Raw genomic sequence first — 21,678 nt, 5'->3', positions numbered from 1 at the left:
GTGGATGCGGATAAAATGCGAATGCGACTGCGACTGCGACGAATAAACAAAAATGAAAGCGAATAGGCGCAGGGTATTATAAACCCTCGAGATAAGGCGGAGTTCCCTCTTTGCACCGGCTACACTGCAAATTAAAACGAATAATTGTGCATATTGAGTAGGAGCTACCCTCTGATAATATTGCGAAAGTTACATATATTTATTTATGTATGAAAATAATGAAAATGTATGAATCCGAGAAGAAAAGAGAGAATTCCACAATGCAATAATTAAATAATAAAAAATAAAATATAATTAAAAATTCCAGTGCATCCAATATATTGTAGAGTAAATAATCAATCTAGTTTCTGAGCCATTGGCAACTGCGGAAGGCCAGGAATAGAAACTCCAGGGAAGGTCCGTCTTATCGCTCGATAAGGAGAGATTGTTTACCCCATTAGCCCAAGTTCTGTGGCAACAGGTGAACCATTCACCTGATCAGCTGATGGATCGGGATTTATTTATTTGCATATATCTCGAAATATTCATGCAAACTTCGGTTTCAATTAGGTATATATCGTATGTGTATTTATTAATTCCGATTCAAACATACCGACGTCTTTTGCTTTGTACTTGTATACATTTTAACTATATATATGTATATATATATATATTCATATTCAATTTGCGTGGGCGTGTATACATATGTACACAGACGTATTTTTGTAATTGAGATAAAGTGGAGCCAAGGTGTCGTCCACCTTCTCTTTGGCCGGGGAAAGGTACATTTACAAAGAGTATAATTAGTATAATTAGTATAAGTAGGGTATAAAGATAATCCACAACATTTATACTCGGTGTAGAGAGAGATCACACAGTGGGGGAAATAGTTATGCGTACGCTTTTGTAAATATACTTATATAAAAATAAAATACAATTAAATGAGACTGGAACTTGGTTTGGCTTGGCTTGGCAGCGCATATATATAATAGATATAGTAGACACACAAGATCGGACGATATGCCGCCCATATACATATGTATGTATGCACATACATATACATATGTATGTATATATGGTAGTTTAGTGTACTTGACTTATTGTTGACTTGATTGTTACACACAATTGGATATTTTTCGCTGGTACTGAGTTTACTTTGCAACGAAATGTAATTTAATATTTGCTGCATGTGTTTTTTTGTGTGATGTGCGATTGCTAATACAGCCCCTTTAAATATTATTAGGCTTTTTTTCTTTTTTTTTTGCAAATTTCTGGTCAGTGTCATAATATAAGGACTTGAAATTTTGATAATGTACAAACAATAGAGCGTTGAAGACATAGACATCTAACCAACCACTCAGTCCACCGATTTCTAATACTTGATATTGAAAGTTTCAAATTAGGTAAGATGTATATTCTCCTTCAATTCAATTTAGTTTTACTCGTTCATCTGAAATAGCAGCTAAACGCACTTGTTGTGTGTATATTGATAAACTTTGATATAACGTGATAAATACATTGCACCCTCCTGATTTTCTCTGCATAATAAAACATACTATATGTATGCATATATGTTTTTTGCGTATGTTTACCACTGCACTGAAAACAAATTGTTCGAGTGCAAAGTGGTGAGTAACAGATGTCTATACAGTTGTATAAGGTTTTAGATTTCATATAAGTTTTCATTCTTTTGATCAGAGTCTTATGCATTTGCTGCCCCTGTTTTCTGGTTTCCTTTACTTCGGGGATATGCGTGAGGAGTTTGGGAAGAACTTACTAGGCCTACGGTTAAGTTACCATTAGGATTACAGTTTAGGATTACAGGTTCAGTGGTTTCTGGTCGCATACAAATCTAGTTTGGATACTTTATAGCGAAGACATCGATCGACACATATGTTACTTATTGTTTGTTTGTTAATCTGCGTTTTCATAGTGGGTTTCTGTGTATTTTGGCAAACGAAATTTGACTGAACTACGATCTAGATTCTATAATAACGCTCTATGTAGCTACATATATAGCTGGGTTCTGCCCATCCATTTCTCTACTTGTTCTCGATGATCATCTGCAGCTGGAGAACCAGGCTCCGCGCCAATTGGAGCACCGACTGGGCATTGTGGCGTTCGGCCATTTCTGTAACCAAAAGAACCATATAGCAATTGGTATAATTTTACTCATAAGATGTATGCCATGTATCCCACCATTGAAGAACTTGATGACGTCGGTGAAGTCCATGCTGTTCGAGAGGATGATGTCGCGATAGGTCTCCAGCAGGGCCAGGGCCAGGAAGAGTACGAAGTGGCCGGAGGCGATGTGCTTGGCCGCCCAGATCACCTCCCAGGTGGCGAAGACGTCGTCGTAGACGAGCTCCCTCTTGAAGTCCAGCAGGAACCACCTGTAGCAGAAGTAGAAGTGCGTGTAGTCGCCGTTCGAGTCCATCAGGTCGTACATCTCCGAGTCGAGGATCTGGATGAGGGACCTGTGCGAAGTGGGTTAGTTGGTTAGTCCGACTGAAAGTGCTGCACTCACCTCATGTTGGCGAAGTGCATGTCCATGGCCCCGCCGCTGGGGAAGTTCTCGATCATGCGCTCCATGAGCTTGCAGAAGCAGCTGTAGCTGAGCGACTCGTCGTCGAAGATGACCAGGAGGGGAGCCACCAGGTCGCACATGCCCTGCATGTAGCCCACGTCCAGGTGCTCCCACACGTACGTGGAGATTACGTTGCGCAGCTTGTCCAGGTTCTCGTTGGCGAAGTACCAGTAGTTCCTGTCGCACCGCTGCACGTCCTTCTCGATCCGGTGCAGATTCAGCCCGAACTGCTCCAGGAGTTCGCTCTGCAAAGTATACGAACCAAATTATTATCACGGGAAATAAGAAGTATATCTGAGTAGTGGTTTAAGTTGATTGCTCACTTGCAATGATGTCGTTACAACATCAAGACAATGTAAAAGTATGTTTTGATGGATCTTAATCAATCTTACTTAGGAATACCTCAATTGAACCACTTTTCAATAATAATAATCGAATAGTAGAATTCGATTGGCTTCTATTTATACCCGTTACTCACAGAGTAAACGGGTATATTAGATTCGTTGAAAAGTATATAAGTATAAAGGCTGGAAGGTTGAGATTAGACATACAAGTTTGTTGACCCATGTTGCCATGCCCACAAACCGCACAATAGTGACACGCCCACACTTTTGAAAAATACGTTAATATTTTTTCACATTTTCGTTCTATCGATTTGGAAAAAAAATGTTTGCCACGCCCACTCTAACGGCCTAAAACCGCCCAAAACTGCCACGCCCACATTTTTAAAAAATTTTAAATTATTTCTTATTTTATTCCCTAATATCTATCGATATCCCAGAAAAATTATGAAATTTCGCATTCATACTAGCAGAGTAACGGGTATCTGATAGTCGGTGAACTTGACTATAGCATTCTCTCTTGTTTTGATCAGGATTACTGTCCAAACTAGAAAATTTCCCCATTTAACTGATATATGCCATTATGTGCTAGATTATGGCAATAAGTTTGAAGTGTTCTGAAGTAAAAGGGAACACTTTAAAATTCAAATAGATTTTCAATCAAGTTGGCTATGCTTTCATTTGTCATAATATTTCGTTTCGCCGGAATATTTAGTTCACTTTCGTTTCACTACTTGACTGAGAAACAAGCTCCAGAGCACAACCTAATTCAGAAATGACGGATAATTCGAGCGCGGAAGCAAGGCCATTTGGAAACGACGAGTTGACAGAGGATCCTGAGCTGCCGAGTGGACCGAAGGTGGGTTCGTAGTCCTCAGGGGCTTCTTCTTCGATAACTGAAGTTTCTTTGAATACGATAAATGTGTCTACCCAGAAGATGCCTGCGAAGTTCCAGCCCCTCCTAGAGAAACTAGAGCGCCTGAATAGAGAGATGGCCTGGGAGGAGGAATTGAATGTGCTGTTCAATCGCCTCTTTGCTGCAATCCTAGCAGAAGTACATAAAATATAGTATATGCGACTTCTGTTCACCTATTCCCAACATACCAATGTATTATCAAATGGTGTAATTGTCGACGCATAAATATATCATAAGCATCCCAGATATGGAGCTTTAATTAGCACGTTTTCTCTTTTGCATTTTCTTTTTACTTCCGAATTCGGAGTGGGTATACACTCTTACAAGTGTCATTTGAATCGTTCAAATAATTTAAGATCATCTGGCGTGGTAGATGGGTAGATGACTTTGCAGGACTGTTTTCTTTCCATACCCGTAGAGTAGAGGGACCCCTCAGTCCTCAGAGACGTCTTTTTCGATAACCGAGGCTTCGTCTTCGATAACCGTCGATCCTGTAAACATCGATGCCAATACATATATGGGATTTGTGTTGGCCTATTTCCAAATTATCAATGCACTGTGGTAACATTATGGTCTTACTGTTAACATGTTAATATTTTTTGCCTTATTTTACATCCAAATTGGTTGATTTTGTTATCCTGCCGCTTGTTATTATGGAGAAGAGACTAGTTCAGACCCTTCAAAAGAAGGGTGATCAGGATTACTGTCCAAGCTAGAAATAAACTTTTGACTCTTAACTAAGATATGCCATTTTGTGCTAGATTATAGCTGTTCCGATATAAAAGGAAACACTTTAAAATTCAAATTATTTTTGATCAAGTAGGCTATGCTTTCGATTGTCATAATATTTCGTTCCGCCGGAATATTTAGTTCACTTTCGTTTCACTACTTGACTGAGAAACAAGCTCCAGAGCACAACCTAATTCAGAAATGGCAGAGAATTCGGACGCGGAAGCAGAGGCAACTGGAAGCGACGAGATCTTGACGACAGGGGATCCCGAGCAGCCAAGTGGATCGGAGGAGGGTTCGCAGTCCTCAGATTGCGAGGAAGAATTCCAGCGCCTCGAGGAGCATGTAAAGGCCTTGGAAAGGAGGATTGCCCAGGACAGGGAAAAGAGAAGGAATTTATTCATTCGCTTCATGAATTTATTCCTCGATATACTAGAAGCGATATAGTATTTGCGATTTCTGTTAACCTATTCCCAAAATACCAATGTATTATCAAATGGTATAAGTGTTGACGCATAAATATATTATCACCATCCCTGAAATGGAGCGTTAATTAGAACATTTTCTCTTTTGCATTTTCTTTTTATACCCGTTACTCGCAAAGTAAAAGGGTATACTAGATTCGGTGAAAAGTATGTAACAGGCAGAAGGAAGCGTTTCCGACCATATAAAATATATATATTCTTGATCAGGATCAATAGCCGAGTCGATCTGGCCATGTCCGTCTGTGTATGAACGTCGAGATCTTAGGAACAATAATGGCTAGAAGGTTGAGATTCAGCAGACAGAATCTAGAGACAAAGGCGCAACGCAAGTTTGGTGACCCATTTTGCCATGCCCTAAAGCCGCCACGCCTACACTTTGGAACTATTTTTAAATTTTGCCCAGAAATCCCAGAAAAATGATGAAATTTCGCGTTCGCATTCACACACTAGCTGAGTAACGGGTATCTGATAGTCGGGGAACGCGACAATAGCATTCTCTATAGCATTATGTATACGCCTAGTTGAACCACTTCCTAGTTGGAAACTATACGAATTAAATTGAACTCTTGTTCAAATGCCTTACGGAAATTGTCTCAAAACTCTACTGGGCTACTCACACTGTAGACACCTCCATTGGAGCTAGCTGGTGAGGCGCAAGCGGACTTGGGCTGCTGTAGGGCATCCATATTGACGCCTGCTCCGCCGGATTCTCCAGCCTGCTCCTCAAGGGGTGACATCTGGTCGCCCTCTGCCGCCTTTGGACTGCGCTCCCAGTTGGTAATGTCCACGGATGCCTTGGTGATGATGACAGCGGCGGCTGCCGGTGGTGGTGGCCTCACTGCTTCTTCATCGTCCGGCAGCTGGAGATCGTCGGCACTCAAGTACTCCGGGCTGAGGACACTGCGCGTGTCGCTGGTCGGGCGTTGATGCACATCGCCGGGTCCCACTGTCTCGTACGAGGAAGCTGTGGATGCCGAGCAGCTGGGCTCCTGATTGATCTGTTCCTCCAGCTTCCGGTACTCCGGTACCTGGTTCTCCGACTCCGGATTCTTTTCATCCTGCTGCTGCTTCGGCTTGTTGTCCTCCTCATCCGGTTCGTCCAGTTCATTGAAGCTCTCGCCCTCGTCCACGTGCCCCGAATCCGTGCTGGTCTTCATGGCCCTCGGAATGGGTTTCACAGTCAGGTGATTGCCACTCACCGCGCACTCCGCCTGCTGCTGCTGCTGTTGCTGCTCATCGAACTCCAGATCGCCGGGATCTGAAATGTCCGATATGTCCTCGAACACCTCGTTTTCTAGTTCGCCACCGGCTTCGAGGTCGGCCTCCCGCACGGTTCTCTCGTTGCCGGAGTTGCTGCCGGAACTCAGCTTGGCCACCGCCCGCGCTGTCTTCTCCTTCTCTCTCTGCTGCACAATGGCGTCCACCGCCAGCCACTCGCTCATCGTGGTCTCGTAGTAGTGCTTGCAGGTCTCGTCCTGCTTCTTGCGATCCTCCGTTGTGGAGCCGAAGGCGTAGTGACCCAAGAGGTACGGCCACACCTCCTGCCGCAGCTCCGGCTGGACGCCCCCGAAATAGACCAGGCGGTAGAACTCGGTCGCATTATCCAGCACGCCGTTCACATTCAGAAGCTGCCAGCGCTCCTTCGTCAGGCCCTCCTCATCGGCTTTCACTAATAGACGTGAAAGCTACAGTATGTGAAAAATCATCGAGTCTTGCTCACTTACTCTCAGGGGTAATCCTGCCGTGCACTAGACCGGACAAGTGGGTGCGGACCGTGGAGAGGTGGCGACAGTAGGCCAGCCAGCCGTAGAAGGCCCTGGAGATGATCTGACGGCGCATCGTGGAGCAGACCATCTCGATGCTGGTGCTCTGCGCCTGGAGCAGCTGTTGCTGTTGCTGCTGTTGCTGGAGGAGCAGCGGCGACTCCAGCGGGAACTGGTCGATGGAGAGGCTCTTGTTGGAGCAGTCGCTGCTGCCGGTGGTGGAGCAGCTGCTCAACTGCGCCCTCCGCGGAGTGCTACGCACAAAGTCCAGGATGGAGTGAGTGGCAGCTGGAGATGTAGAATCAAAGGTCAAATCAAATTCAAAATGGTTTTGGCAACGGAGAATGGTGCAGCACTCACCGAACTCCTCGTGGCGACTCTTGCTGACGATGCGGAAGACGTAGTCGATGGGCGTCTCGTCCACGGACTCCATGACCGAGGGCAGGATGCGGCGTCGCATGCTCCGGGGCCACAGGAACATCTTGCCGATGCCCCGCTGCGACCACAGTGGGGGATCCAGCTGGCCGTGTGGCAGGAGACCAGTCTCCAGGCAGCTGAGGAACTGCTGCATGTGCCCGCCCTCGGGGAAGTGGATCGGCGGCCGCTGGACGCCGTCCTGGCCCACCAGGATTACGGTGCCGCCGCTGTCCTCGCCGCGACTCTGGTGACAGTGGACGTAGACAATCTCGTCCACGTTAATGTTCAGGGCGTAGGCCCAGAAGGCGTCCTTGTCGATGTCCTCCGCTTCCTCCGCCTCGGTGTAGCCGTTCATCAGCTGGTTGGGCGTCCACTTGATGGTCAGCGTCTGGATGTGCTGATGCAGGCTGAGGTATCCCGGCATGGGTTCGGCCACATCCTTGGGCAGCACCTGCACATTGTTCTTGCCATAGAGCAGCGTGGCCTTCGCGTTCTGATGCAGCGACTCCACGTAGTCCTTGGCCACACTGGCCGAGGCGATCGACTTGAAGGATCCAGTGCCCGCCTCGTCGGAGCTTGTGTTCAGGCTCCTCTTGAAGTTGATGATCGCCGGACGCGAGCACGTCGACGAGGAGCGGCGACACGAGCTGATCCGATGGCGTTGCACCTGTTTTTATTGATGGAAAATCAAATATTCACTTATCTCAACTAAAACTATATTATATTATTATATTATATGTAGGTTCGGAATTAGGATCGGTATTCGAATTCAATTAAATGAGCTATACACACCAGTTCATCTGCGTGCGGATCGGTCCAATAGTGATCGGCTGTTTTGGCCCGCGTGAATTCCAGGGCGCAAGGACCCACCAGCAAGGAGCTGAGAATGGATCCGTAGTCGGGATCGGCCACCAGGGAGTCCCGGTCGTAGAAGCTGCTGGCATTGCTCACCAGATACTCAATGATTTTGGTCAGGCGCTTCTCGTAGAGAGCCAACCGAATCCACAGATACCTATAAGAAAACAAGCTGGTCAATCTTTAGCCCAGAAATTGATTTCCGCTGAAGGAACTCACTTCATGCTGGCCAGGGACATGCTGGAGGTGCTCGCACTGACGCTAATGGAAGCGGACGCGGAGGACGTGCTGGCCGCCGCATTGGTGCCGGTGGACATCGAGTTGCTGCTGCTCTTCTTGAGCATCGGCGGCCGCTGGAAGCTGTCGCTGCTGCTGGAGGAGCGCTTGCTGGGATCGCTGGCCTCGATTTCCTGAACCAGCTTGCTGATGTGCTCCGCCTCCGGGCAGCTCTTGGCGATCTTGTGCAGCAGCGCCGTCGTCGAGGAGGTCTTGAACAGACCCAGCGCCCTCCGCCGGAGGCCCTGGCTCAGGCAGGCCTCCACGGCGCCGCACAGCGAGGTGACCGAGCTGCTCTCCTCGTGGACGTACTTCTTGGTCACCGCCTCCTCCATCAGCTGCTTCACCTCCTTCTTAACGCTGGCTATCAGCCGCTCCTTGTAGTCGGAGCCATCTGGGAGAGGATGCAAAATAAATGGCACTGAGTGAAGAGTAACTTTATAGTTCATTTTCAAAAAAAGGTATACTAGATTCGTTGAAAAGTATGTTTCCGACTATATAAACTAAAAACTGTCACGCCCACACTTTGGAAAAATTTTTTAATTTTGTCACATTTTATTCCCCAATATTTATCGATATCCCAGAAAAATGATGAAATTCGCATTCACACCAGCTGAGTAAAGGGTATCTGATAGCCGGGGAACTTGACTATAGCATTCTCTCTTGTTTTAAATGAATTTATTTATAAGCTCCATCGTCTTTTAAAAATCATCTGAATGGGGCAGAAAAATATTGCTGTCCTTCGCCATTCGCCAAATCAAGTGTTTAGCAATAAATACGTGTCAAAAGGTGTCGCAAAAAGGTAATCATTTGCACAATAACAACGTAGATCCCTGATACAATCTTATCTGCATTGATAAAGGTCACCGATGACTGATAGTCAATCAGAGTGAAGTCATTAAGCAGATAGCGGAATATAATAGTTGTGTAATTTTCGTTAAATTATAATAGTTTTCTGTGCAATTTTTGTATTGGTAACCAACCAGTATTTATTCAATAAACAATATTTTCGCATCAAATGAACTATTTTCAGTGTTGAGTAATTCAAGCGAATATAAATAGTAGTGAGTGATGTTTGACAAACCCCTGCTTTTACATTTCGCCGAGTGAGACCTAGGAAAAGTAAACCCCGTCGGGTCTTAAAAGCAAATCACATCGCCAACGCCCAGTAAACATTTACCCCAAGCGCCGCATCCTGTGTCCTGTATATATCCATATCCCTTATGTCCTGTTCGTCCTGTTCGTCCTGCAGAGTCTGAAACTCAATATGTCCAACATGTGTTGACTGCCGCCCCTCGAACACTTTCCCAACCAAAATGCTAATGGCATTTGCACTCAAAACTGACGATGGCCTGCGGCCACGTATAATTTCATTTTCATTAATTGTTTTCCATTCGGAGCGACAGCTAGTGGGTTGGTGGCGTGGCCAGGATACGAACGCTGGCCAGGAAGCACTGCGAACGCAGATACACTCACAGATCCATTCGGTTGATGGATGGTCAAGGAACGCGGCGGGCAATGGGAGCATATGCAGATCGATTGACAGACAGGCAATAAAGAAAGCCAATCGAAAGCCATAAATTCCAAGAAATTATGATGCTCAGATGGAATCGGTTTAATTGAAGTTCCACAATGGATAACTAGTTATTCCACTCATCGGTACCCATTAAATATACACAACTATCAACTTTTCATTATGATTATTGTAGAATTAAACTTCTATTTGGCCAAACTATCTGGGTAATTTGGGTGTAAGCAGCCAAGCTGTGGATAAATGTAATATATTTCTGAGATGCCAATTGGGCGTCGTAAAACAGCCTCATCAATGTTCCATCAAATTGACTTCGGATTGGATATTGGTTTTGGGGTTTCCCGGATGCACTTCCCACTGGCAAGCTGATGGCCGCCGCCCACTGAGCCAGCTTCATTATGCTGGGCGCGGATGACGACGTGGATGCGGACTCGTAGGCGGGGCAATGGCAGTGCGTCTCTGGAGCTGTGAACTGTGTGGCACTGTGGCTCTGTGGCGACAACAAAGTGCTCGCCGTCTGGAACGCCGACCGCGTTGTCGCCATGCCACGTCCTTGGTGGGTGGCGATGGGTGGCGGAGGCAGTGGCAGTGGCACGTAGTGGGGCGCCCCCTTTTTAATTGCTACTCCTTTGTTGCACCATTTCCATTTTGCATTTGACACTTGTTGTTAGTTCTCCAGCTCCCTGCGACCAGCGATTGCATGTAATTAGCATTTAAATGCACGCAGCACACCGGCCTTGGCAACAAGTTTTAATAACTGCACCTTCCGTCAGCCGAGAAATGCAAATATGCTGGCGAGAAAGTGGAGAAAGTTTCGCATCCCGCCATTTGCCATTCGCTATTTGCCATTCGCTATTTGCGTTTGCCTTTTGCTGATGCTGATTTGTTTATTTGTTTGTTTGCCTGGCCTCCGTGGACGCGGCCAAACGAGAGTAAATATTAAAAGATACTCAGATAATTGCACCTGTATGTATATGTGCATTAAGTCCTATGTAAATTACATAATATGTATTCACATCTCCTGCTTTAAATTCGTTTAAATTTGAATACTACTTTTGAAAACTGGGCCATGTTTGGAACGTGAAAAGTTTTGAATCAACAGTGCATATATATTGAAATATTAGATTCAGTAGTTTCAAATTTATCACTCATACGTACTGTTGTTCGTGATAAAAACCATTCTTTGGTTTGATTTCCAATAGAATGCGAATTGTTTAAGATTTAGTTTGTAAACCCCACATCAATTTAGCCAGCTAGTGAGCAAAATTCCCCTTAAAGTCTATTAAAAAGAAAATAAACTGAAATGAGCATATGGACACAGTTTCTCCCAGTGGAGTGGTCTCCATCTCCATCGACATTGGCGCTGGCCACGAAACCCTTTGGGATCGGCCAGCCGGAGCAGCTTCAGCCACGGCATCTGAATGAAAGGGGGCGTTGCTGGTCCTTTGGGCGGGTCACCTACACAGCGACCTTGACGAGCTGGATGTTCTTGGTCCTGGTCGTGGTCTTGACCAGCGATTATCCCGGCGGGAGAAGCTGTAGGTCAACACGCACACACTAGTAGGTGCAAGCGAAGCCATAAAGGCTATCTTTAAAGCTCCCGGCGATAGTAAAACTTTAACCGCTTTCATTAAACTAAATCGCTTGCTTTAAAATCTGGCCAAGCGAGTGATTTAGCTCAAATCTTAAGTAAAAATCTGGAATATGTCGAAAATATTTAGCAATTGGCAGGTGATATAGGAACATATTTAGCTAATTATAAAGCTAATTATAAACTTGCCCCAAAGTAGCCGTTATTAAATAAAGACAATTCAAAAAAACGCTCGAGTTTGTATTAAAATCGCAACATTTTCCCGTCCCACCTGGCGTATGGGTAATAAATCAATCGGGCAAATCAAAATCAAAATCGACGAGGGAGACAAACGAAAAAAAAAAAAAAGAAAAACCTTTTGGAATTCATCTTGAAAATTAAAAGGAAACTCCCGAGCAACAGGATCCAGAAGCCGCACAATAAACTTTATCAATTATCTGCAGAACAATCAAGAGCGAAATTTGCCGCACTGAAAATCAATTTCAGTTTCTGCCAAGTTCAGGAAAGATGCGAAAACACCGGGCTCAGGGCGTCCTGGAGGGTCCTTCGTCCTACGAGGGCCTCCACCGCGCCTGCAATCGTAAATTCATTTGGCCCACCAAATGGCAATTGATGGCTTAAACAGGCTCAATAACCATTTTGGACCACACACACACACGCATACACTCAAGGCCGAACCTTAATTAAGGGGAGCGGAAAATGGTGGAAATGGGGAAAATGGTGAAATCGGGGGGCTAATGGGCGCCCGTGTGGTTGGCTATTCCTAGCCAGCAGCATTTTAAATAAAATGATTCTATTTTCATCGCCCGAAATGATTCGCTGGTTCGCTGGTCCGTATTTTCCTCGATGTTTGTTTTGATGTGAACACGGCTAAATATATGTATTCATATATATATATACACATATATATAGATGCAGGGGTTTCGTTTAATTTCGGCTTTACGACCCTGAACCATTTTGGGCACTTGCAACTAGCTATGGATAATTAAATGGGCTTAAATGGCCAGAAATGTTCGGTTTGTGGCCACAAAGGAAAGGCGAATATATTTTCTGGGAAAAATGAAAACCTTTTGCTCCTGCTTACAGCTATCACCATTGTTTCCACAAATGAAGCCGTGGCCCGAATTCCATTTAAATTGCAGGCAACAAAATGGCTTTAATGTCTTACTTTGTTTTGTTTACTGTAAAAACGCTCACAACAGTTAATTGCCAATCGAATGCACGGGCATTCTTCAGATACTTTGTCTGAAACCGAAGTGCAGATATACATATGTATCTATAATGGTTGCCAGCTTATCAAGCCGACAACTATTTCCATAGAATTAAGATAAGGACTTGAGTTACAAAAGGCAATGCCAATGACACGAAGCGAGCGTTTTGAATCTATAATAAAATAAAATACAATCCACACACACATGTGCACAACAGATGTCAGTGCTTATATTTAATAGGTTTTTTATAAATATTATGATAAATAAATATATTTTATAACAAATTAACCTGCCGTTTAAGTTCCTTACACATAGTAATACGTATTCATCGACTGCTTTACTTTCCGCCTTCGTTTTTCTCCCAGTGTACAGCTCATTATGCGACAATCTTTCGGATACACATCTATTTCATTTGTACTTCTGTGCTGCGTGACATTTTTGGCTTCGATTCATTTGGCTGTTTGGCTGTTTTTTGGGGCAGAACGTGTGGCAGGACCCGCATAAGCAGATAACTAAATAAATGTGTACACGTATCTGTGGCCCTGCGGACGGGGCAGAAACTACTACTATGCGACATTAATTACAGACTAATGTATCGTGCATATTGTACATATTGTACATATGGTGTATGTTGGCCTCAACACGCAAACTGCATTAAGTGTGTTGCTGTTTCGCAGTTGAGTGGGGAAAAACTTTCGCTCGCTTTCTCCCACGGAGCGGGGGGAGGGGGTTGGGGTAAATCGAAGTTTAAGGGGCGCCCCAAATTGAATGGCACGGGAAATTAATGCCTGAGTTTCCCTAAAATAGCTAAAATGATTAGCTCCACGATTAGGATACCAAGCACCTGTTTAATTGAATGGTTGTTTAAACAAAGTGGCTCGTGGAAAGTGTTCATTCAAATTCACGTGCTATTAATTTCCCTAGCAGAAAGGTTAAAATCATCATCATCTTCTACCGTTATTGCACATTACTATATGCACATGTGTTTGTTTTCTCGCATGTCCATAAAAAGTTATGCATTTTTTTTGTTTTAACGAGCGCGTTTGGAAATGCGGTTAATAAATATATATAATGTTAATATATATAACATTGCCGTAGAATAAGGTTTTTGTTCAGTGAAACTGCCATTAGCACGATTCAATTAAGTGGCATTAAATTCAAAAGTTGTTGTTAATCAAATTGAATGCAAAAAGTTGATTTTTAATTCACTAGAAGTTACAAGTTTTTCAAATTTAATCAGAAAGTTTAGATTGCAACCTATAGTAAATGTAATGGTAGGGATTAAAATGCAGTAATTCGAAATTGTATGCTTCTTACCGCTTTTAATGTGAAAATTGCGAATAAATAGTAAAAAAACTTCGTTAATAAACAAAAGTTTATATATATGGATAATCCCAAAGTGTACAAAGTAAAATGAGATTAAATGTCATTTGCAAAATTCAATGGCACCAAGCAAAGAAGTTGTTGTTATAAGCCGGCAAAGAAGGCTTAAACCTTAATAGAACCCGCGTAAAAAGATGCAAATCCGTTAAGAACGGAAAACTGCAGCATATTCCCGTAAAGAACTTCTGAAAACTTTCACTTTTCCAAGAGTGCTGACAAAAGAACTAGAAAATACCGAAAACTGGGAATCCGTGCAGGAAAATCGCAGGCATGGAAATGCGCGCAGCTAAGCCGAGGATCTGGAGCTGGGGCTGCTGCAGTTGCTCGCCCACGCCGCTGGCAAATGCAATTTGTTGGTGTTTGCAATTAAAATTATATGCGCCGGGCTTCAACGCTTTACCACTGGTAACGCCTGCCCCCCTGAACTGACCTCTGAACTTTGCGCCAATTCTTCTTCCGCTGGGAGTAAACTTGCAGTTTTCCTTCGCCGTGGGCGTTGCAGTCAAGCCCATGCTAAGCAAACATGGCGCGGAGTATTTAAGCAGCTTACGCCGCACGAAAGTGCCGGAATCCCGGAGAGCTGGCAGTCGCAGTCAGTGCACCAACTGGCAGCAAAACTCTGGCAAGCAAACACTGGCCGGAATACGTAATTAGGCCGAGAAAGCAGTTCCATTCGCCACTCCACCGCTCGTCTACTTTCCATTCCCATTTCCCCCATTTCAAGTGCATCAAGTGCACGGCCAGCAAAGGTCAGAAGGTCAGCGGGTCAGGGGGTCAGGGGGCAGTGGTGTATGGTGAATGGTGCATGCATCGTGCGTGGTACGATGACATATGACGAATGCGCTGACCTTTGGCTATCCCTCAACCCACGAATTTTGGCGCTTGATTGAGCTGATTCCCGATGCCCGAATAAGTAGGCAACATTTCTGTGGCATTCGATCCGATTTCATTTGTGGCATGCACTGTGTAGCATGCAACAATTACACGAACGGACCTTAAACACAAAAGTAAATATGGAATATTTGCGGCAATAAGAGGGCAACCATCTATATCACAGCATACTATCTATATCTGTATGATTTAATATATGCATACTCGTTACACTAAAGAACGCCATGGCCGAGTTAGCCGACTATCAGATACCCCTTACTTACATATCGATGGAAATAAAGCATTTCTTACATCAATCAACAGCTTCATCTTCACCTTTGAGGTCATATTTCTCGGAATCCTTGCTTCAGGGAATTTAAGCTGACCACAATTGCAACTTTAACCACATTTTTTGGGTGCCATCAATGTAATTTAATAAAGGTCTCTGTTTGTAACTCGGTGTTATTTAGCAAGACAGGGTATTTAGCTAGTTTCGGCAAGCCGACGCTTATATACCCTCTGTAAGGATATAAAAAGGAGACTCAGTTATTATCACCCTTTCACTGCATTCAGCTTCTGAATATACAGAATCCAATTACACATTTACTTTAATGATTGTTTGCAATATTTTACTTTGACTTAAGGCCTACTTTATCGAATTCAATACTCCAAGGATTCAGATTTCCTTTCTGTGTGCAATCCATACCCATGCCAATGGCATTTTGAAACGAATTTCGATCCGCTGCCTCTCATCTGTCCATCCAACTATCAGGTCGAAAAAGAATTGACAAACAATGCGATTTCGTTCCCAGGCGCTTGATTGACATTTGGGAATGCGGCTCTTTGAAGAACTCGGGCCACTCGTTGCGCCCCCCGCTCCGAGAGTCCTTGGAAAAGGACCAACTTTTGGGTCGGCCCCGAAAGGAGCTATCGCTGGGCGGATGGAGCAGACGGGCTGACATGAAATTAATGATGGCCAGACAGTGGATTTTTAATTTTGAAGGTGCCTAGCTCCGGCTTCAATACTAATGGCACCGACAGGACGCAGGACATGCAGACACACGCATGTCAGGATAACGACTCAGCCGTTGACAGTAAGCTCACACTTTGATGGCTTTGTCATGAAAGACCGAGGACGTGACGGCAGCAACCAAGCTGAAGCTACGGGGCACCCAGCATACACCACACACAATACACTACAGGTGATGTTTCAACATGTGGCAACATCGAAACATTCAACTCCCTGAGAAGTGAAGTTGGTTGTATTTTACTGGCAATTTACTTCTAAATTTTCCCTAAGAACAGGGTCTTCAATCATATTATTTCATTTGCTTGCAGACAGCGTGTCCTGTAGTGCCAGCATACCCCCGATACCGCAGAGAGGCATGCAATACTTTGTGGCTAGTACTTTCGCACACACGTGTGCCTCACAGACGCATGAGCACTGCCACTCACACACACTCACACACACGCACACAGGGGCCTTCCATTTGACCTCTGTTACTTTTACTGTCAACGGGGCGTTAAGTGCACGGCCGTATGTTTGCACTTTGGGGTGGACCTGCCCAATAAGCAGCCTTTTCGAGACCCATATGTCACAATTATCAATTTGAAATAGCGTAGAGAACGCTGAGGAGCTGCTTACATTGGCAAGGATACTTTATTTCACACAGGACATGACAACATGAATTTGGTGATACTTGTGAATAAAAGTGCCATAGTACATTGTTTGCCCAATTAATGTGTTCAATTTTATTCGGTACAAAAAGGAGTAAACTATTTGTCACGGCATCGACCTGAAGCCACGTTTATAAATTCCTTTCATATTGTTTATCCTTGGGGAAAGCGCTCAACATTTTGTTACTTTGTCACATTATTTTTAAGTGCAACTGTGTGTGGAATGTTGTGCACTTGAAACACGCCTTTGTGGCACAAAATATTCAGTTGGTGTTTTTAAAATCAAATTTTGCTTTCAGCTGCGGCATTCGTTTGACAGTTTTTCCGTTAAACTAACTCACTTAACTCGACCAACTTTCACAGCGGCGGCTCACTCTGATGGGCGATACTGAGCCGCAGGTCTGGCAAGTCAATCTCTTCGAGGCCAACTTGAGTCCACGGCTCACGGCTCACGGCTCTTGGCTTTTAGCTAATGCCATAATTGAGCAATTGATGACGGCCACATCATCATCAGCATTGCCAGGCGATGGCCACGTCATCGGGGATATGGCAGGGAAGTGAGTGGAGTGGGTGGAACGGGCGGTGTGGGCGTTTGAGGGGCAAGGCCGAGCTGCTAAAACATAAACAAACGCCCCCGCCTTGACTACGGGGCACATCGAATTGCCGCATTTTGCTGCCATGCCACATCGATGCGGCCAATCGACGTTCATTCATAAAAGTTTTACGCCCGTGCTCATCGGCCCCCAGTGCACCCCATTACCAAAACACCGCACTACGCACTCCGGAGTCCGGACATTGGACATGGACATTGACCGGAGTGCAGAAGGAGCCACGGGATGTCTGTCTGGCGCAGGAGATGCCGACTCGTATCGAGCAGAGCAGCAAGCACACACATGGCGCAACACAGTGCGCATTCAAATTGTGCAAACCATTGGGGAATGAGTTGAGTAACTTATTGCTTAAAATGTAGCGTTGCTTTTCCATCTCACTTAATTAAGTTCTTATGAAAACAATTGCTTTCGCACAAGAAGTGAAGTTTAAGTTGTTAAATGAACTTGCCAGCTATCAGCAAGCCGTAATTCAATTACTACGCAACTGCTGAATAACTGGCAATAAAAATTGTGGATTTATTACAGTCAGCCAGCTTGAGCAAAGGCCAAAAGTCAGGGCCAAACGGGAGGCAGTTGAATGAAACTCATTAGATTATAAAATAAATTGCAGAAGCAATTAGGCAAGTGTACCTGTTGCCCTAATCAAATCAAGAGCTCTCCGCCAGCATTCCATTCCATTCACTAAAAGGTGGCTTATCCCAATGGCACACAGATCAGAAACTGCCTCGTCGGGCCACACTTTTGTGGCCCTGACTGTGCGCCTGCCCAGCAGAGGCAGTTGCATTGATTGCCGGGGATTAGGATTACCGGGAAATGCAGCTCTCGCACAACCAGCTCGCCCAGCATCGCCCACCTGAGCAGAGCCACCGCAAGCCTTGCACACCTGAATGAATAATACCTGGAAAACTTATACACATATTTCAATTTGCATGACGCTTGCATCGCTTTAGCCGCTGCTAGCAGGCGGAGTCACGAAATTCTCGCATTTCTCGAAGCTATGAGATATGAATGGCGATGCCTGAATGCGGCACGTGTGCACAGGCATCATCGTCAGCATTTGAGCGTGATTACCATACGTAGGACGGGCAAGGGTACTACTCAATGACAGGTGAGTTTGGTTCTAGGGTTACTCGAAAATTCTAGGAATTAATGTGTGATATTCAAGAGCAACTGCTGCGAAGGAAACGCTGTTTCGTTTGCCATGACTACTTCAGGTTAAAGTGTGCCTAACAGAATCTACAGAATCTAAGCAAATCATTCGAATAATTATCAATTGCATGCATTCTCTAGCAATCGCGATTGATTTCGATTGCATGTTTGTGCATGAGCAAACACGAGGTTCGCCAAATATCTGTCATACGCCACGTTGGCCCGGTTTACAGTTTTTCCAACTACAAGCTACCAGTTTTCGGATTCATGTTTTCCACTTGATATTATTAATTTTCAACATTTCGATATATCCACCCTTGAACGTGTGTTCGTGTAAAACTTTTAACCACTTTTACCTTTACTTTTTCCCTGACGTCAAAAATGCATTTAAAATGCGCTGAAAAATATGGTTTTTGTGGGTTTTGGGTAATTTTTTTCGGGTTTTTTGGATGGAGGTGATCACTGTTATTACCTGCATTGCCTTGCACCATTTTGCAGCGTATCTTATAGTATCGTATCGTGGCGTTCTGGCTGCGCGTGGGCGTGTGTTTGGGGCTTGCGGAGATTGCCCAAAGCTTTTCGCCGTAATTCCGTTCCTCTTCTCGCGCGCGTAAAATGTATTTCGAAAAATTGTATTTGTATTTGTATTTGTGCTCGTATTCGTATTTGTATTCGTATTTGTATTTGTTTTGCGTATTTTGCGTATGCCGACCGACGCCAGCAGAGCGCAAAGTGTCGCCTATGGCAGCGTGCGTTTGCCTCGCTTTCAGCGCTTTCTCCGCTTTCCTCGCTTTTCCTCCTGGATTTTCCACGCTTGCGTCCCTTTTCGCTTGCCCAACTAGTTGCTGTTGTCCTTTATAAATAATTTGGTTGCCGCCGCAGGGGGTGGGGCAAGGAGTTTCGCCTCCCGCTCGCCCATCGGACGACTCCTGGGCGCTCTGACGCACTGACTCACTGACCAACTGAACCCACTGGGTTAGCCAGAAAACCAAAAAAAAAAGTGAAAATAGGGCCAGACTCTCGGCAGCAAGTCGTGTGTTTTCTCAGCACAAGCGCGTCGTCTGCACGCGACCAACTCCGCAGCGAAACTGAAGCGGAAACTGAAACTGAAATCGAAATAAAAGCCAAAAGGGAATGCGGCAACATCGGCGGCCGCAACATGAGGCTGAGCGCGCGCAACATCAGTGCAAGCCACTGCGGCAACAATTGCAGCAGGACTCTTTGAAGAACGCCACACAACTATTAACTAACCCACTACCACATATAACAATTTTTTGCACTTTTTGCTAGCTTTAAAAATTTTTATTTTGAATGCACTATAATGCTTTTGGGAACTGAAAATAACTTGCGTCCTTATTTTATTTCTAGTATTAAGCTTTTACGGGCTGTAAAATCGGACAATGCGCTTCCTTGCAACGGAATTTCAGTCATCAAACTATTTTCCAATTCCTAGGTAAACTGTTTAACGGTTTAAACCCTTTATAAGCATTATCTTTCAGTGCTCAAAAGATGTTTAGATATTTAAATAAAATTTTACGATTTCCACCAGAAATTCTAGCCATTTTCCGCTAAAAGCTAAAAACACTGATATAACAGGCTCCCAACAGCAACACAAAAACCAACAAAAGTGCCAGCAACACTTACAGTTGCAACATGTGCCACAGCAACATAAACAGTAACACAACGAAGCTTATGTCTCCGCACCCCGCTCACAACTCTACCTCTTACCGTAGAAACATTCCCGTTACTTTCGTTTGGGAAGCTTTTCGCTACACACATACACACACACGCGCACGATGCAGGCGAAAATTGTAGTATATATTTCAAATTTACATTTTTGCTGCGAACGTATTACAGTTAAATGTTTTTCGAACTTCCCTTCATGGTTTTTTTGTATAGCCGTTGCTGTGCCCCTTCAGAAGGTCATCTTAGTGTTGTCCTGACAGGGAAGCTATTATCTAAATAAAACTAGAAAAAATAAACACTCAGAAAAGGAAACATTCCTCACTATATGGATGAAAAAGGAATGCATTTAGTGATGCTTTCAGACACCAAGTCGCCGGACATAGCCAGCTTTACACTTAGATGAGAATCATTTAGAGGTGCCTCTATTTGCACGACCGCTGCTGTGCGGCTGGCAGTTTGCTGACGTCGAAGTCTCTGCCTGTGTGGCGCAAAATCCAGCCACAAGCAACAGGACAGCATGCCAGAATGCCCTGCTGAGCGCCGCACCACCCCACTGCCCGCCCCCTGGCCCAAATATTCTGGAACAACCCCCGCCCGCGCCAGCAACGCGTTCTTACAAAGAAAGCCCCATCCATGCACACAAGTCTGCCCCAAATTTGGATGAAAACATTTCGGTGTAACTCGTGGCCCGCTGTTGCTTCGCTTTGAGTTTGCGCCCTGGCCATGTAACCCGCAACCTTCCGCCCTGACCCGCCCTGCACCACCCTGCGCCACCCTTAACCACCCTAAGCCATCCTAAACCAGCCTGCACCAGCACCACTACAGTGCCTAACATAACCTACTCACTGCGGATTCGTGTGTACCGAAATATTCCCTAGCTAAGGTCTCAGGTGCAGGCGAAAGCGAATTTCTGTACTGTCCAAGCGGGAATCCTGTCCAGCATTTTCTCGGCATCCAGCTGTGCAGCAGAAATAGTTATGCTTTCATTACTTAAGGCAACAGGAGGAAAGTGGCCATTAGCATTCCAGGGGGGCTTAGCAAATATCTAGAGGACTTCGCTTTTATCAACTTTTAAATTACCCATGACGATAGTCCTAACTATCAATTAGTAAAGTTACTTATTTAAAGACAAACAAGAAATTTCATACTCTAATATATGTACTATGCTCAATATATGCCTTTTTCATAACCGTTACTTGAAGAGTAACCCTATGAAGTATATTCATTCTTAATCGGGATCAGTATTCCGATCTGACCAACGGGCAGTTGCACCGAACGTTCATCTGTCCGTCTGTTGATCCGTCCGCCCTTTTCAACACATTCACATTTCCTTTGGCTGAGTAATGGGTATCCAATAGACGCGGCACTCGACTTCAGCTTCCGCATCCACAGAAATATGTTGAGCCTTTTTTTGGAATTATTTTGCGTGTTATCCTCAAGAATACCCTTTATTATAAACGAAAACAAGAGAGAATTCTGTAGTCGAGTGCCTCGTCTATCAGATACCCGTTACTCAGCTGATAAATTTAAAATCTTTCGGTTTTGGTCGGTTTGTGATCGTTTGAGTGGGCGTGGCAAAAAGTTTTTTTGCAAGTCGATAAAATTTTACAAGACTAAAAAA

The 21,678-nt window shown here is 44.6% G+C and overlaps 2 protein-coding genes across 4 annotated transcripts; one reads left to right on the top strand and one right to left on the bottom strand.

Annotated features, from left to right (window-relative positions):
- Positions 1-539: 539 nt before the first annotated feature.
- LOC27209474 (small G protein signaling modulator 2) lies at positions 540-19,485 on the bottom strand. 3 transcript variants are annotated; one of them, XM_039296655.2, is made up of 9 exons: positions 18,844-19,481; positions 8,292-8,742; positions 8,010-8,229; positions 7,161-7,884; positions 6,762-7,088; positions 5,655-6,706; positions 2,507-2,811; positions 2,179-2,456; positions 540-2,110 (listed from the first exon to the last, which is right to left on the bottom strand). In XM_039296655.2, the coding sequence occupies exons 1-9, from the start codon at positions 18,860-18,862 to the stop codon at positions 2,022-2,024; spliced, it is 3,465 nt and encodes a 1,154-aa protein (XP_039152589.1). In that variant the 5' UTR covers positions 18,863-19,481; the 3' UTR covers positions 540-2,021. The 3 variants fall into 3 exon arrangements, with proteins under 3 accessions (XP_039152589.1, XP_039152590.1, XP_039152591.1); XM_039296656.2 differs by lacking the exons at positions 540-2,110; positions 2,179-2,456; positions 2,507-2,811 and adding an exon at positions 4,138-4,314 and having other exon boundaries at positions 18,844-19,485; XM_039296657.2 differs by lacking the exons at positions 540-2,110; positions 2,179-2,456; positions 2,507-2,811 and adding an exon at positions 4,509-4,535 and having other exon boundaries at positions 18,844-19,484.
- Positions 4,645-5,111, top strand: LOC27206333. Its single transcript, XM_016172308.3, has one exon. It carries the CDS (start codon positions 4,754-4,756, stop codon positions 4,997-4,999), a length of 246 nt encoding a protein of 81 aa, XP_016022692.1. The 5' UTR covers positions 4,645-4,753; the 3' UTR covers positions 5,000-5,111.
- Positions 19,486-21,678: the final 2,193 nt, after the last annotated feature.

Source organism: Drosophila simulans, chromosome X (assembly GCF_016746395.2).
Source record: "Drosophila simulans strain w501 chromosome X, Prin_Dsim_3.1, whole genome shotgun sequence".
In the NCBI taxonomy this organism is placed as follows: domain Eukaryota; kingdom Metazoa; phylum Arthropoda; class Insecta; order Diptera; family Drosophilidae; genus Drosophila; species Drosophila simulans.
This window is presented reverse-complemented; position numbering and strand designations above follow the sequence as displayed.